Source organism: Amphiura filiformis, chromosome 8 (genome assembly GCF_039555335.1).
Source record: "Amphiura filiformis chromosome 8, Afil_fr2py, whole genome shotgun sequence".
Lineage (NCBI taxonomy): Eukaryota > Metazoa > Echinodermata > Ophiuroidea > Amphilepidida > Amphiuridae > Amphiura > Amphiura filiformis.
The window spans coordinates 63,946,613-63,963,618 of record NC_092635.1 but is presented as its reverse complement, the minus strand read 5'-3'; the positions used below and the strand labels follow the sequence as shown (position 1 = coordinate 63,963,618).

General features: G+C 36.4%; 1 protein-coding gene across 1 annotated transcript in view; it reads right to left on the bottom strand.

The window, feature by feature from the left end:
- Positions 1 to 1,369: 1,369 nt before the first annotated feature.
- Positions 1,370 to 17,006, bottom strand: part of LOC140159658 (uncharacterized) — a 101,752-nt gene continuing 86,115 nt past the window's right edge. Inside the window, exons 16-22 of the mRNA XM_072183153.1 lie at positions 13,632 to 13,715; positions 12,514 to 12,717; positions 10,583 to 10,795; positions 8,071 to 8,252; positions 6,101 to 6,298; positions 3,396 to 3,534; positions 1,370 to 1,494 (exon numbers count right to left, since the gene is read on the bottom strand). Coding sequence (XP_072039254.1) covers positions 1,370 to 1,494; positions 3,396 to 3,534; positions 6,101 to 6,298; positions 8,071 to 8,252; positions 10,583 to 10,795; positions 12,514 to 12,717; positions 13,632 to 13,715 — 1,145 coding nt within the window. The remainder of the gene's footprint in view (positions 1,495 to 3,395; positions 3,535 to 6,100; positions 6,299 to 8,070; positions 8,253 to 10,582; positions 10,796 to 12,513; positions 12,718 to 13,631; positions 13,716 to 17,006) is intronic.

The window sequence follows — 17,006 nt, the reverse complement described above, 5'->3', positions numbered from 1 at the left end:
GACTAATTTTGCATTTTGCAAGTTATGTATATAGGGGCAAGGAATCCAATTACTTCACTGAAATTTCAGTGATTCAACACAAGTGGTTCATTATACATGTTAAGAAATGAGGTACAGGTCCATTCTAGTGGTACCTCTTTTCTTATCATAAATAATATACCGCTTGTCTTGAGTCCCTGAAATTCCAGGGTAGTAACTGGATTCCTTGCCCCTTATAATATACATAACTTTTGTTACCAATGTGTTATTATTTTTTGAGAAAAATGCAAAAATAGTCATAAATTTATCAAGGGGTGTAGTATCACCTTAAAATCAAAATGTTTATAACAAACCACTTACTTTACATCTAAATACAGAAGGGAATATCCCACCATTTTTAATATTTAAAAAAAAAAACCCAGTAAACAAGAGTGTAATAAAACATTAAGGAATGCAAATTATTCTATTGCATTAAAATGTATAACATATTCAACATAACACAATACACTAGGATCCACAACATGTTCATTTATCAGGGCACAGTTCTTTAAGGGATCTAGAATGAGTGTTTATGGCATTTCGACAGTATTTTTGTGGGACATGAGAGCACCTCAGGCGTGTCGAATTGCATTCTGAATACTGAAGCATGTCTTTCTGATATCAAATAATTTTCATTTTTTAAATTCACGATATAATACAAATTTTATGACAAATTATTAAAATTTGATATTTTTCAAATTTTGATATATAACAGTCCTCGAAATAAATTTTATAAATCTAATGATATATTCTTAAAGTGTATGTAGCTGGGAGGAAAAGCCGACGATCAATTGAAATTTTTGACTTTTTATATTGAAGATATGGATTTTTTTCCCCAAAAGACCTATTTTTTTTGGTGTTTTGTGGGAAAAAATCCATATCTTCAATCTGAAAGGTCAAAATTTTCAATTGATCGTCGGCTTTTCATCCCACCTACATACACTTTAAAGTTTACTTCAAGTACTGTTAAATATCAAAAATATCAATTTTTAATGATTTGCCATAAAATGTGTATTACATTGCAATTTCAAAAATCAAAATTATTTGATATCAGAAGGACATTCTTCGTATTCAGAATGCAATTCGATATGTCTGATGTGCTCTAATGTCCCACAATAAAATACTGTCCAAACGTTCATACCCCTTCCCTTAACTCTAATACATTTGTACATTCATTGAATGACCTTTGAAAATTTGGGTACAAAAACTCATACTTTGCAAGTTAGGTCAAATTTTGCCCTATTGTTTAATTGAGGTTATTGAACTATGCCATTGGGATGGCCCCATTGTGGTCCATAGTGATATTACCACCTGTTTTCAATGTGTATGTTGCCATAGAAACATACTTTGCCTACTCCATGTTTAGAAGTGTCATCAATGTAGTGAAGAGCACCATGAAGAAACTTGCAGTAATGACTGACCCTGAACCATCTCTTGCTTTAGGAGTAGTTCCTGGCGGCGTTGGCGCCAAGGTACCTTGATAAAGAGAAGCATTAAGGGATCTGGAATGAGTGTTTTGACAGTATTTTTTGTGGGACATGAGAGCACATCAGACATATCGAATTGCATTCTGAATAAGAAGAATGTCTTTCTGATATCAAATAATTTTTATACCCGAATTTAAAAAGCAAAACACCCAATTGGGCGGAAAAGCACTTGACTTTAAAACTTCCGGTACTTAATGGGAAGTTACTAGTGACCGATCAATAAATGGTCACAAAACCCATTGTAATTTCAATTCAGAGCTTCAAAGACTCAAAACCTTTATAAATCGGCTAAATTGAAAGGAAAATGTATCAAATTACTGCCGCGGCCTGAGACTGGCAAAAGTAGCCCAATTTTAGACAAGTAGCGGCAAGCTTTTTTGAGTAGCGGCAAGTAATCAAGAAGTCAAGATACGAAATATGTCGACATCAAAAAACAGTGCTGATGCCGGCCCTAATCTCCATGCATATTAAACAAACCAATATAGCAGATAGCATCATGCATGGGGCAATTTGGAGTCGGTACTCTTTGGGTTTAACCTCTTTGATATACAGGAGATACATAGCATGGAAAAATGCATGCCGGGCTACATCAAAAAGGATAGGAAAACAGTGGCATGGATCAGGAGCCAAACAGAAGTTACAGACATAATCTACACAATAAAGAAATGACATTGGGCTGGCCATCAACAGATAATAGATGGACGAGAATAGATGTCACAGAAGCTCACAGAATGGAAGCCTAATTGGCTGTTTCATCCCGGTGGCACTTCTATTTTTGTATTTAAAGTTGTATTATCACCAGCATACAAAAAAAAAAAAGGGTCTTTATATCATGACCAGACGCGATATGTGAGTATCTCGTTTAGGGTTATCAAAAACAGCAAAAATGGGGGAAAAGGGTACCGTAATCGCACAGCTGGTACTCTTAAATTCAGCACCCAGATACTGACAAAAATATGTTGAAATTGTTCTCAAAAACTTCTCAAAACGTGTGATTTTTCATGGTTTTTCTTCAGGCCTCTTGTTGACTGATCTTGGCTGTTTTAGGTGTGTTCATTGCGACTCATGGGTTCATAATACTAAAATACTTGCTTCGGCTAGGAAAACAACCACAACCACCTGTTTTGGGTCCTTTTATTCAGTAATGAAAAATATTTGCTTTGGGTACTTTTTGAAAGTCCTTGTACATGTACATGGGTGATATAGAACCTCAAATACAAGTGCCCTCCCACCTAGGGGTCAAGTGGATGGCAAAATCAAATGACAAGAATCGTTGGTGCCAACTTTGGGAGGCTTTCGCCCTGCAGCTGGGGGGGGGGGCACTCATGTATAAAAGTTTTGAGAATCCATGTGAATTGACTTTCAAAACTGACCCTATAAGCTAGGATGTCAAAAATATGTCAAACTAACCCTAAACGAGGATTTTACTCAAATAAAAACACCCTAAGCAAGGAATTAGTTTGAAATTTGCCCCTAAACAAAGATAGACATCGCGTGTGCCGATATTAGTGTCATTCATCGGCAAGCTTAAAATTAAAATTACTGTACACGTGTACACCAGGCTACACACTCGGAACATAGACCCTAGACTAACAGTCTATGCTCGGAAACCACTCTTTGGTCCAGAATAACTTGATAAATATGTCCTCACTATAAATGGGCGATAATTGGGTAATTAAAAAAAACTACCCTAAGTGAGGATCGTAACAGCCCTTCTTTTAGTAAAATGAGTGTTGAGACCCTAATCACGGATCCGCACGGATCCTTGTTTTGCTTTTCAAAACCACCCTAAATCTGTGTTTTCCTTCATGCGGATGCTTACAAGTATTATTCTGAGTGGCCCCCCAGGCCCTGCAGTGGGCCGAATGCAGCTAATGATGAGATACTTACCACTACATGACTGAATGCAAACTTGAGTTGGTGATGATTCTGGGATACTATCATGTTTTTGAAGTTGCTGATTCCTGATTTTGCCTCCTGATACTGGCATCAAGAAAGTCACACAGTTGTTGCTGTCTAGTACTTTATCCTGAAAAATACATAAATAAGTTAACCCCATGAGAACTACCTGCCTATTGGTCAAAGAGGAGTTTTCATTTAATATCATTTGAACCAATCAGCAACATTGTTAGAATAATTTCACTACATAAAAAAATAGGAGGGGGGAATTATATAAAGCTCCATTCTGATTGGTGATTAAAGTGAAGATATCACATATTTGCCCAATCAGAGGCAATGTTAGATCAACAGGTAGTGCTCAGGGGGTTAAAAGAAAGGACTCGTCAATAGTTTGTCTGAGGCTACCAAATCAGTACAGGAATGCCAAAATAAATCTAGAATTGATAGGCCTACATGTAAACCTAGTGTAGATACTATGTGTTTGTTTTTTGAGGAAGCTAGACACCATTTTGTTCATTATAAATGACACACCAAGTATGCATCCAAGCACACCCCTACATATAAGTACCGGCAAACATGGACTGTGACACATTTGATTTTTGCCGTACTGTGAGCGTGGTTTTACAATCCAAGTGCAGACTCACTCTACACTGGCAACTTCAGTCAATGGCTATTGCATTCTTGTACTATTTTAAATCTAGCAACACTGTTTAGGAACCTCATAGACATCTAGACTACTGCCCTCATTCATCAACTTTCTGGGTTGACGACTGAGAAACATATCAATAAAGTGTCGGACTTTGCAGCCAGAATCTGGTTCACAGTGTCATCGCCCCGATATCTTCATGGCAGAAATCGCCATGGTAGGTTGAATCCACCGCCACGCATGGCCATTTTGTTCCAACCTGTTTAATAGTTTTGAGACGCATAATGGGCCGAAAAACATCTGACTAAGGCTACTGACAATTGCCCGGTGACTGACCTCGCTGTGTGGGAGTCGAGCATGGTACGAGCATATGCTTTAGACTACCCACGATTGACCTATACACTGCGCTATATAATTCGGCACATATAAAATCAGAATTATTGTCAGTTTTTGAGTTCAAGACACAAGCTTCTTTCTCAAGACGCAGGCTAACGACTATCATATCTGTTCAACACATACATACAAGTGCAAGGAACCACATTTGGTTTCTTTAGACAAAATCATTTACGGGAGATATTCATCATTTTCTACCCCGGTATCCAAAGATTTTCGTCTGAATATCAAAATCGTGCATAGCACATTCACGTGTATCGATCCCGGGTATTGATTTTAGTATCTCTGGTGTACCAAGTAATTATTAGCCAGGCGATGTTGGTGTGTGGTTGTAATATGAGCCTGCACAGTTTTGTCCAAAGTGACCTTTTCACAGCAATTGATATTGAACAAATGCTTTAAAAATTCAGAGTACGATCTTTTCTCAACGGCGCGGTACTGCACAACCAAAGTCACACGAGAATATTTTCATGAATCCAACACGATACGAGCGGTAAGTTTCATGGTCGATCCTTGTTATTTAAGAAATCAATTAATTGACCATTATTAATTGTAATAACCTGTAGGCCACAATATTTGCCTGTATTGATATTGAAAAGTATAAATTTAACATTAATTCTGATTAATTAGTCGTTATTTCATTAATAACAAGCATTGAAGCAGAAAAATACAGAACTCATTTTTTAGAATAAAAAAATTATTATCCTGTTTTGTCAAATGAAACATAGCTAAATCCTAATCCTTTAGTTAGTCCTAACTAGCAATAAAAGTCAAATTTTAATATTAAGCCATTTTTTGGAAATAAGGGACAAAAACATGCGTTTTTAGGGTGTTTTTCATATGCTGTGACAATTAAGCCCAAAGACTTGTACTAAGACTAATTTCAGTTTATGCATTCTAATTTTTGGAAAAGACATGTTTCATTCTTTATATAACCAACCATTTAATTAAGGGGGTTACTACACCCCTGCCCAATTATAGCGCATGGTGACAAGTAAGATATGTATATTATAGGGGCAAGGACTACAACTACTGCACTGGAAATGTTATTTCAACACTGACAACAGTTGTGGAATTACAGTCAAAAATGAGGGAAAAACAATATTTGATCAATAAATCAATAATTACTTGCCTTGAGTTGCTGAATTTTCAGTGCAGTAGTTGTAGTCCTTGCCCCTATAATATTATCTTATTATCTCTATAATTTTTGAGGAAAATTCAAAAATAGGCACAAAATTGGCCAGGGGTGTAGTACCCCCTTAAAGTAACACAATCAAGTGAAAATTAGAGCAAAATTTTGGCATATACTCAAGATTTTGAATGCTTAGACTTGTTCCAAGTCTGTGAGTTTTGTGACTCGATTGTCAGAAAACATGCCAAAAATGCATGTTTTTGGCTCTTTTTTCAAGAAATTAGTAAAATAGTGAACTTTTTCTTCTATCTCCAGTTAGGACTAAATGTATGATTAGGATTGAGCTATGTTTCATTTGGCAGAACTTGATAATAATTTTTTAATCCCAAAAAAATAGTGCTGTATTTTTCTGGAATGCGAAGTACGGTCAATCCAAAGATCAAACAAATTTGTTTCTGGTGCCTGCTAGACATCCAGGGTTTTATCCACTATTATGATTTTTTTTTTATTCCGACCCACACCTACCTGTGTATCATCACCAGTATTCTGCTTCCTTGTGAATTGCATTGTAAGCCGTCCATTGTCATAACTTGCTTGTGTATTCGTCAAGTCCTGTGAGTCATCCTGTTTAATGTCTGCTGGACGCTTTCCTTCAAGACTCATATCTTTGACTTCATACATACCATTGCTATTGGGCCAACTAAGAACAGCATCAGAGCCTTCCTGAAAGTCACATATGAATTTCACTTTCATTTATATTTTTTATCCAGAGATAAACCTTGATCTCTACTTGAGTGGGAGAGAATGACTCGGTAATTAGAATTTTGGTGCGTATAAAGGTCCCAGGATTAATTCCTGGTGATGGGTATCGACTTGGAGGAAAAATGTCTTATTAATATAATCAGACTTCCATGCACCCCCCCCCCCCATCCGGCACATAATTTTATAAAGTTGGGTGAATGAACCATGATAGTATTGTCTTTTGGAGGGGGCATTAAACTGTCTGTCCCATTTACATGTATATCACAAAAGAGTAGGCTGTCTCAATACATTTTGGTGCTGTTTGGATATACACAATCTAAGTACAGATATGATGTGTGATCCGGCGATTCCAATAATCAATCTACAGCGGTGCTTTGAGATGTCCACATAATAGTGCGACATAATGGTGAATCATAGCAAAAAAATTGTTAAATTTTTGTGAAAAGTGTAAAATTTTGTTCAAATTGAGTTATAAACTATGCCAACGTGTTCCTCTGGTCACAAGGACCCAGAAAAAGTATAGTTTGACCTATCTGTGATATACGGTTCTCAAGTTATAAGCAATAAGGTGCTTAACAAATCAAATGGATGAATGAATGATAAGTTTTTCTGTGGCTCCGATGTATAATTGTAATTTCATGGATTGGTTGAGGTTGGAACAATATGTACGCATTCACCATAAACACCACACAGTAGGCCAACAGTATAGTACAATACAGGACTGCTCAATCATTCAATCAATCAATCACTAATGAAATTAAAAATCATACATTTTATTTATTTATTTATAACACTTAATCATTAGCACAGAATTACAAAAATATATCAGTAATATTTCACATAAGATGTGAGCATGGCAGACAAAAATATAACCAATGGAATAAGGTTACGCACTTTTTTGCGCACAGTTTAGGTGGCCGGAAGATTCACTTTATTATAATAAAAAGTATTTAAAGAAATAAAAGATGTTTTGGAGCATAATGAATGTCACTGGTGTAATTTTAACCAATAAAAAAAGCGATCCATCAAAACAAACCATTTGTATCAATTTTAAATTTAACCTAAGAACAGTCAAAAAACAGTTCAAAAACATATTCATGATCTTTTTTCAAATGTGTGCCCCCTCAAAAATCATGCCAAGTGATTGCTTTCTCCTTGTTTGTATTGTGCTATAAACTGATCAAAGAAATAATGTCACCATTTATCAGAACCAAATGCAGTACCGATTAAATTTTAGAAGCCTGTTTTGGAGGAACAGTTTGACGAATCTTGCATGACAAAAACTGGCCATAAAAAGGACGATAGTCAAATTTGGCATCGGACAGAAGGCGCATAGCAATATTTAGACTTGCAGAGCAAGTTACCTGCTTCATAGAGATCCAATCGGCTTATACATAGCTGTTTATTATTTGACAGGGAATTAGACAAAATATGTTGTACGCAAAAAAATCAGTGGTGGCACCAGGAATTTTTTTCGGGGGACATGGGGGAGCAAAGTGAATTTCAGGGGGGGGGGGACTTTTCAAGGACCTTGTGCAAATTTCCAGGACTTTCAAGGCCTTAAGAAAGGTGTTTTCAAATTCAAGGACTTTCAAGGACTCTCAAGGACTGCGGGAACCATGTTAAGTTTATGATTCCGGCATGCACAGGTGCATTAGTTTCACATGATAGTATCCTCAGGGAGGTCAGGAAATGAAATCAATCAATAAATAAATAAATAAATAAATACTCACCATGCTCCCAGATGAAGAGAATGCTATTCCTCCCCAGTAGTCATCGGGTATCTTTGACATTACTGTGAATGTTATATTGCCTGTTTCTTCATCAAATGAATAAGTCACTTTGTAGTCACAACTGTCACCCATACAGTTAGCAGGGGATTTATATTCCCCACCACAGGCTGGTCCAGTATCAACTGCAAAAATCAATTGATTTTATTGATCAGTCAGTGTCAAATCAATAATTCATTAAATGTAGAGTCCGAAGTTTTCCGTTTTATGGAAAACAGAAGAAAATCACGGAATTGGAGGTACAACACGGAAAATGACATTTTTGTATGATGTGACAAAAAATGTTAAAAGATATTAAATAAAGAGAAAAAAATGTTTAAAACAATCATGAGTTGTGTATGTCAATATTTATGATAAAAATACTGTTTAATAATACCGATATAAAGGTATATTACCAAGGCATGAACCCCCTATATCCCTCAAAACATTGTAATAGTCGGCCTGTTATCGTGAGAATATTCCAATCAGAGCATCTTGATCGCGATATTGAACACTTTGTGACATTAATATCATTGTTTATACATTTTAAGCTTTATTCATGACACGGATTTACACATTTTACAACACGGAGAATGGATTTTAGAAAACGGTAAACTTTGGACTCTATTAATTAAATGCCATCAAGCCAGGCACACCTGATAAAATAAGGAAAGAAACCAGTCATAAATCATGCTGGTCCTGCTTCAAATGCAATCACATGAGCCCTAAGGAATTAACACCAAAGTCTGCCTGCACAACTTTTCTCAGTCTCATATCTTCTACTTACTTACTTTACTTTTATCCACCACTTTTGCCACTTTACTTTTATCACTGTGCTTTTATCCACCACTTTTGCCTTTCATAGCATTGTGGGGAAATGTAACTTTCTTTCCTGGGCAAGTCGGGTAGTCTCACTCATGGTAATCCCATGTCTTGCGAGCACTTCCTTTTACTCCATCTGCCCACCTCTTCCTTGGTCTTCCTCTCGCCCTAGTTCCTGTTGTTTTGCTGTTATATGTTCTTGCTGCAGGTTGGCTAGGGGCCATTCGCATAAGGTGACCGAACCATCCAACTTGTTGTTTTGCAACATATTCTTAATTGGTTTGGTGCCCACCATCTTTCTGATATCCTCATATCCTGATTTTATCCCTCCTTGACTTATTAGCTGCTCTTCTTAGGCATCTCATTTCACAGGTGATGAGCTTTTGGGTTGTTCTTTTGTTGAGAGTCCATGTTTGGCACTGGTAGCAGAGAGTTGGGAAAAATATGGCATTGATGAGTTTTGCTTTTGTATCCATCAGCTTCCATCGGTATTGCAGGATGTGTAAGAAGCGGGCCTAGTTGGTAGATGATATTATTGGCCTTTTGACATTGTGTCTCTATTTCTCTGGTGATACTTCCATCCTCAGAAGAGATACTTCCCAAGTACTTAAACTCCTTTGTCTGTTTTAGCTTACTGTTAACAACATGCATGGTGATGTCAATATCCTTATGAATTTGGCAGATGGCCGAATCCGGATTTGTCTTTTTGATAAATTCATGTAACGCATGAATTATTTTGAATTAGAGAACAAGGTTTAAGCACTTTTAGCTCTAGATGGCAGCATATCAACAGTGTTCAGCGTGGGAAGTAAGCAAAAGATGGCGGCATAGAGGGGGGTTAGCTAATGTTGCAGCACGCAGTACGGTCGACGATTATCACCATTAAAAATGATATGCTGCCCTCAGGAATTAAAGCAGCATGCAAAATTCATAACGATATGTTATATGTTAATAAGTCTATTTATGAGCAGAAATTTACACAATTTTGTGTTTTTGGTATTTTTGTATAACATATTACTTGTATCATACATTTTTTGGATCATGTGTTTATTTTTGCATATCATATTGGGTACTACGAAACCTCTGATATCAGGCCCGCAACCGGGGGCTGGGGGCATAAGTCCAAATTTAGAAAAAAAGTCCACTTTTTTCCAAATCTGCCGTGTTGTAAAAAATATATTTCATATCATGATAGCTCTGTGCCATAGCACAATTTCGCTGCTGTGACACAATTTACTTTTCACAAAATCTGTTTTTGACAGGGCCATAGCAAGTGGGAAAAATGTGGGGTGGCCATCAAAATGTGGGGTGGTCAAATTTGGCAACAAGTGGAGGTGGTCATGGCCTCCCCGGCCACCCTGCTTGCTATGGCTCTGATTTTTGAACCCATTTACTACAGTGGCGTAACTAGGGGGGAAACATGCCCCGGGGGCTACCATTAGGGGAGGGGCGCCAAATCGTCCTCACTTAAAAAATATTGAGCCTACCATTTGGCATGCATGAACAATGAACATGCATGATTGCAATTTCATGTCTTATTATTAAAATACACCCCCACGTCTTAAGATATTCTCGGTGGGGGGGTAGGGGAGCCAATTTTGTTTCTTACCTCAGGCGCTACCAACCCTAGTTACGCCACTGATTTACAACTTACCTGATGTATAAAGAACAAGACCTTTAAATTGGCCCCGATTATTTGGGCTTGTGCCATGATATTTCAATTCGAAACGTGGGTAAAACAACATATCCTTGACTGTCATGGCTTCAATACTTGGTGAGTGGTCATAGTTGCAGTACTCTTGGCCATGTGCCCAGATGACATGCATGGGTTCATCCTTGTTAATGCTGTGATCAGTCTGGTGCATAGCTGCAGGTGCAAGGAAAAAAATTATAATTATGCAAAAAGTAGAAATCCAAGTAAAATTCAGGGCGTCGCTGTGAAGCTAATCACACATTTTGGCTTTAAAGGAGTATTTCGTGATCCTAGCATCCTCTTTTTATGACATTTTTCAGCAGATATCCACGAAAAAAAGATTGCCCAAAGCTACAATATGATGTTTACTAAACTTGTTGCTTGCTTACAGTTTTTTACCGTTTCCAATGTACCAAATCTGTATTCTCTTTAACCGACATATCTAAACAACCCATAAAATCACATTTCATCAAATAACTTTTATTTTGTAGGTGATATTTAAGATTATAATTATGGGTAATTGCATATCCTGACATGGAAGATAACAGATTATGCGATGATGGAGGTACAACTTTTTGAATGACCCTCGTCTAATTAGATTTGTTGACTTCTTGTCTTGAAAAATGTATACTTTTATGATGTGTTGTGCGTTAATTAAGAAGGCGTTTCATAAATCCTGTATTATAATAATAATAATAAGTTACGGCACGTTTAATATATGAATATATGAATACAAAACCCACCTAAGTCCATACTTTGGCCAAATTGAGTTAAGCATGGGAAATTGTTGCTATACATAGGCCTGTCATATGTATGAAAGAACAACTCAAATTCATCCTCTGGGTCTATTGAGCATGTGAAAAATAGCATGTATGAAAGAACCACCTAATTCCAGGATTTGAGTCCTGTAACACATTGATTGAAATCCAGTATGTATAAAAGTCAACTTGTAACACATTCATTGCTGAAGAGTGACTTTTGAAACAAAAAATGGGTTTAATCAAGGAACGCGTGTAGGCAGATATACCAGAGAAAAAACTCCGGACATACCTGCCTGTGCGGGGACTTGAACCCCAGACCTCTTTACAAGTGGAAACATAATGCATGTTATGTTTCCACTTGTAAATCCATGTTTATGTGCTAGTGTGCGATGCGTAATTCTTCTTTCCCCTGTATATTGATATATTAAGAATAACGATTAAGCATCATTAATTTGATCTCGTCGCTGGTTGTAATGTTTGAATGTTTCCTTGTTCCAGTGTATGATGCGTAAGCCTCTTCCTCTGTTTGTATGATTATATTAGGCTGGCGGGTAAGCATCATTAATTGATCTCGTACACTGGATGTAATGTGTTGTTTGTACTGTTCACCCTTGACTGCTCATATCCATAAGTACCAGGCTTGAGTCCTGTTTATCAGGGACAGTCTGTGTAGCTCAGTGGTAGAGCGCTCGGCCGACAAGCGAGAGGTCTGGGGTTCAAGTCCCCGCATAGACAGGTATGTCCGGAGTTTTTCTCTGGTATATCTGCCTATGCATGTTATGTTTCCACTTGTAAATCCATGTTTAAATGTGCTAGTGTGCGTGCGTAATTCTTCTTTCCCTGTATATTGATATATTAAGAATAACGATTAAGCATCATTAATTTGATCTCGTGCGCTAGTTGTAATGTTTGAATGTTTCCTTGTTCCAGTGTATGATGCGTAAGCCTCTTCCTCTGTTTATACCTAATAGTTTAACCCACTCATTTGCACATAAAACCTACCATATTGACCAGGTAAATCTAACTGAAGGAATTAAAATGATACACACATGGACTTGGGTGGGTTTTGAATTCATGTATTCATATGCATGCCTGAGAGTGCACAGCTGCCTTTAAGAACTTTTAACTTACATTTCAATTTCTTCCTAAACACAAGTCTTGTCTTCTCCCCAAACTGTGTGCCAGCTGCCGCCGTCAAATCACCCATGCCTCCCCAAAATGTATCCAATCTAGGCGTGGATCTATCCCGTGTATAGTAGTCAGCAACGTGAGAGTACAAATTCATTACTTTGCCAATTACTATATCGGTGCAGTCCATTGCATGGAACTCGTCACCTATACACAAAATATATGAAATCAGAGTTTACAAATATCCTTTAGTCTATAGTCTCATGGAAAAATTCAGCTACAATCACTGACCGATATTAATGTTGACACACATGCGACATAGAAACATCAAATGCATCCCCTTCCCCCAATACAAAGTTGATCAATGCCATGTTGGCAACAGACCAGTTAAGACCCCTCAACATTGTTGGGGTGGGGAAGAGTGGCATTATGGGGGGAGTGTCTGCTTAAAATACATGGCAGACCTGTGTAAATCGGATGTGAGGGGGTACTCAAATTTGATTTTGGTAGGGGTGTGTCGCTGAGAATTTGAAAGTGGACCCATAAATATACAAAATTTTCAAGAAATTTGGACCCATTATATTGATATACCAAAATTCCAAATTTTCGGCCAAATTTAACCCATATTGTCTTATTTTTTACAAATTTTCCCAAATTTTTTGCACAATTTCAAAATTTTGGCTAGATTGAGGCAAAATTAGGCTATTTTTCGAGGAAATTGAAAAAAAGGACATACCAAAAGGCCAAAAATGCTATCCATATTTTGCGGCACATCCACATATGGTCATTTGTACTGAGTACCCCCCCCCCCCCCGGGCTTGCAATGGACAAGAACTTACTGCAAATTGACACAGTTTACAACACACTCAGGCAGGGTTCGAATTCAGTCAATTTTTTTGCATCGCAGTTTGTGCTATGCAAAACACATGTTTGCATAGCAGTATAGCACTTTTAGCAATGCATTTTTGGAAAAGTGCATAGCAGTTGATGGAAATTGCATCGCATTTTGCGATGCGATACCGTCGAATTCGATCACTGCACTTAGGGAACAAGTAAAAGTAGATATTGGTCACTTGAGTCAGTTTTGGTAATTTTTATATAATGTAATTTGAGATCATTACCAGGATTGCTGCCAGTACCTGTACCAGGATTTGGTTCTGGTTCAGTCTCTGCTGAGGACTCTGGTTCAGTCTCTGCTGTGGGTTCTGGTTGTCCACCAGGCAAAATGGTAAAAATTTACATAACATAATTAATATGTTAACATGTATCAGCAAAATCAGTCAGAACTCAGAAATATTAAATTTTCAGTGTCTTATCAGATAGTAAAAAGCATTACAATGCTACATTTTGCAGAAAACCACATTGAAATTGAAAAATCAGTTCCAAAAATATGAGCAATTAAAGAGTTTCCAAAACAACAGGAAATAAAAGGAAATATTTCCTTTGTTTAGCTATATCTCAAAATCAGTATTTCCAAGTTCCGACTGATTTTGCTTGATCGCATTACAATACATATGTGGTTTGATCAACCAAAATCAGTCTGAAGTTTTCAGTTTATTGGACAAGCAATTTAAAAAGCTATATTTTGCAGAAATCCCCATTAAAATTGGACAACTAGTGCAAAAGATATGAGCAGTTAAAGAGTTTCCAAAACAAAAGGAAACAAAATGAAATATTTTACTTTGTTAGGCTATATCTTAAAATTAATATGTGACCGTTCACGGCGAATGAGCCGTAAATCCCTCCCCGGTCAATTTTGTTTTATTTCGTGTTTAAAAATTAACATCATAAACTTAAAATGGTATATCATTTGACTTCAAACGATATCCAGAAGCGGGGTTATGGTTTGTTGAACTTAGCTCCTTCAACAAAATTATAGCTTTTACGTTTTTACATGTGTCTCTTTTTCCACATTGCTGGCAATAAATATCAAACAGTCATAATTGGCGGTCATTTCAAATCATCCCCAAGTCAACGAGGTTTAAGAAAGTTCTCTCATTGTTAATTGTTGGTTATGCATACCTGTACAAAATACAATGACTGGTAACCCACCACTTGAACAGGATTTAGCAAAAGCAAACAAAGACCAGAGCTATTTAAAGTTCTATAGCCATCTAAGGTAGAAGCTTATTATCCACTTCAACAATAGGATTATTGATTAGTTTTGACTATCAAAATGAGACAGATGTCGGGCCAGCTTAAGTTACCGATGAATACGACCTTCGTACACATTGTACACCGTAACTCAGAATACAATTTAGGGAATTTACGGCTCATTTGTGCTACCGGGTCACATATTACCCACTTCTGACTGATTTTGCTTGATCACATCACATACGTGACATGTCATGACAAAAGGAGACACTTTTGGGCAGGATCGTCAATGGAGAAATAGCCCAGGGGTGATTTTTTCACAATTTCGGTTTGTTGCGAATTTGTGATTGTCTGATTGTTTCAGACCAGTATATAACTGGCATCTTATATTTTTTGAGACATTTTCAAGGTAATTCCTACTCTCAACGTTGTAAATAATATTTTTAATCTCAATTTCCTATTTTATAATACCATAACGAACTCAATATCTTCGCTGAGGAATGTTCGATTACATTGAGGAAAACAAAGTTGGGGAGCAAAATATCTCTATATTTTAAGATATATGTAAAAACCTCAAAATTGATAACCTGCCCAACCAAAAGTGTCTCCTTTTGTTGACATGACACGTCACATATAGCTAAATATTCTAAATTACTTGATGTTAGATGCACAGGTTTCAAATACAAATTTACGATCCTGCCCAAAATTGTCTCCTTTTGACATGACACGTCACATATGTGATGTGATCAAGCAAAATCAGTCGAATTTGGAAATATAGCCTAATATCCCAGCAAACACAAAATGTTTTCGACATCATTCGCAAAAGGTTATAAAAGGTTGTCAGAAAACGTTTAAATGTCGGGTTATATAAAGGGTATATTAAGAGTATAAAACATTTTCATAACCTTAGAAAACATTTTTTTTAATCTACTGCTCAGCAAACAAAAATGTTTTACAAAAAACGTTTAAATGTTGGGTTATATAAAGGGTATAAAAACGTTTTAATAACATTCCAAAAACATTCTTGAAAACTTGATACAAAACATTCTAAGCAGAATGTTATTTTGGGAGTTGAAAAAATATTTTGCGAAAAATGTTTGCCCAAAATATTTTCAATAACGTTTTAAAAACGTTTTCATGACCTTTATATAACCCGACATTTAAATGTTATTACAAGGTTTTGTAAAAAACATTTTAAGAACATTTCTGTGTTTGCTGGGTTCAAATATTTTAACATAATTTTAACATAATAGTATTGACACAATATTTGGCAAAAATGTTTGCAAAAATAGTTTACAATAACATTTTTTGAAAACATTTAAAAATATTGTTGTAGTGTGTTTTCATACAAAACGTTTTAAAACGTTATCATGACCTTAATATAACCCGACATTTTAATGTTATTAAAACGTTTTTACCTAAACCAAAAGCCAAAATATAACTTATTTAAAACGTTTTTAAAACGTTTTTGTGTTTGCTAGGATATTTCCTTTTGTTACTACTGCATAAGTGAAAATTGCTGCGGCCAGCATATATCCTGCAGCCAAGAAACTTTGCTACCAAAGTCAGCATAAAGGGACTCAACATCAATCCTCCCCCTGCTCTCAATTTCCTGGCACAAAAATTAAGATTGGCAATATGCATGTCTGGAATCCTAGAAAATGTCACATGATTGTGGACCAGTATAACATCAAAATCTGCAAACTCTAAAGGTGGTATTCCAGGGATTAACTTATGTTAATAGAACATCGCATTAACTTCATACTATACCCATATAAGTAGCATATGATAAAATACTACCGTATCCAAAATTCAAAATGGCGACCAAAATGGTGAATTTGAGTGAAAATTACTTGAAAGGTATTGTCAGGCCAATTGTGGCGATATTGGTGTCTTGGTACATATAATATGCCTGTGGACTTGACAAAGTCATTTTTAGATAGTAGACAAAATTCAAAATGCCTGCCCTATTCTCAATTTTTTAAATGGTGGCAAAAATGTGGAATTTCATTCAAAAGGGTCTGTAAACATGGTAAAATGGGGTTAACTTGTACAGACATAATTGATTTTCAGCGAATTTTCTGCTAAATATAAAGGGAAATGACTATTTTCACCTAACTAACAAGTACAGTCAGTAGCTCTTAGAATAAGTTCACAAGAGTAAAATGAAAATCATTGGGCCTCACCACCCCCATGGTCATCTTTGATGGCCGGTCCGACCCCGGGTAAAGATGTTAGGGTAACAATTCTATCACTAACTTGCTTACTTACTTACTTATCTATCACTAAAATGAGCGCAAAGGACTGATCTACGATTAGCTTTGGGCGTAAACATGTTCGTTTTTTTATGATGGATAAAAAATCATAGTTCATAGAAAGACCAACACATGAACAACATAGTA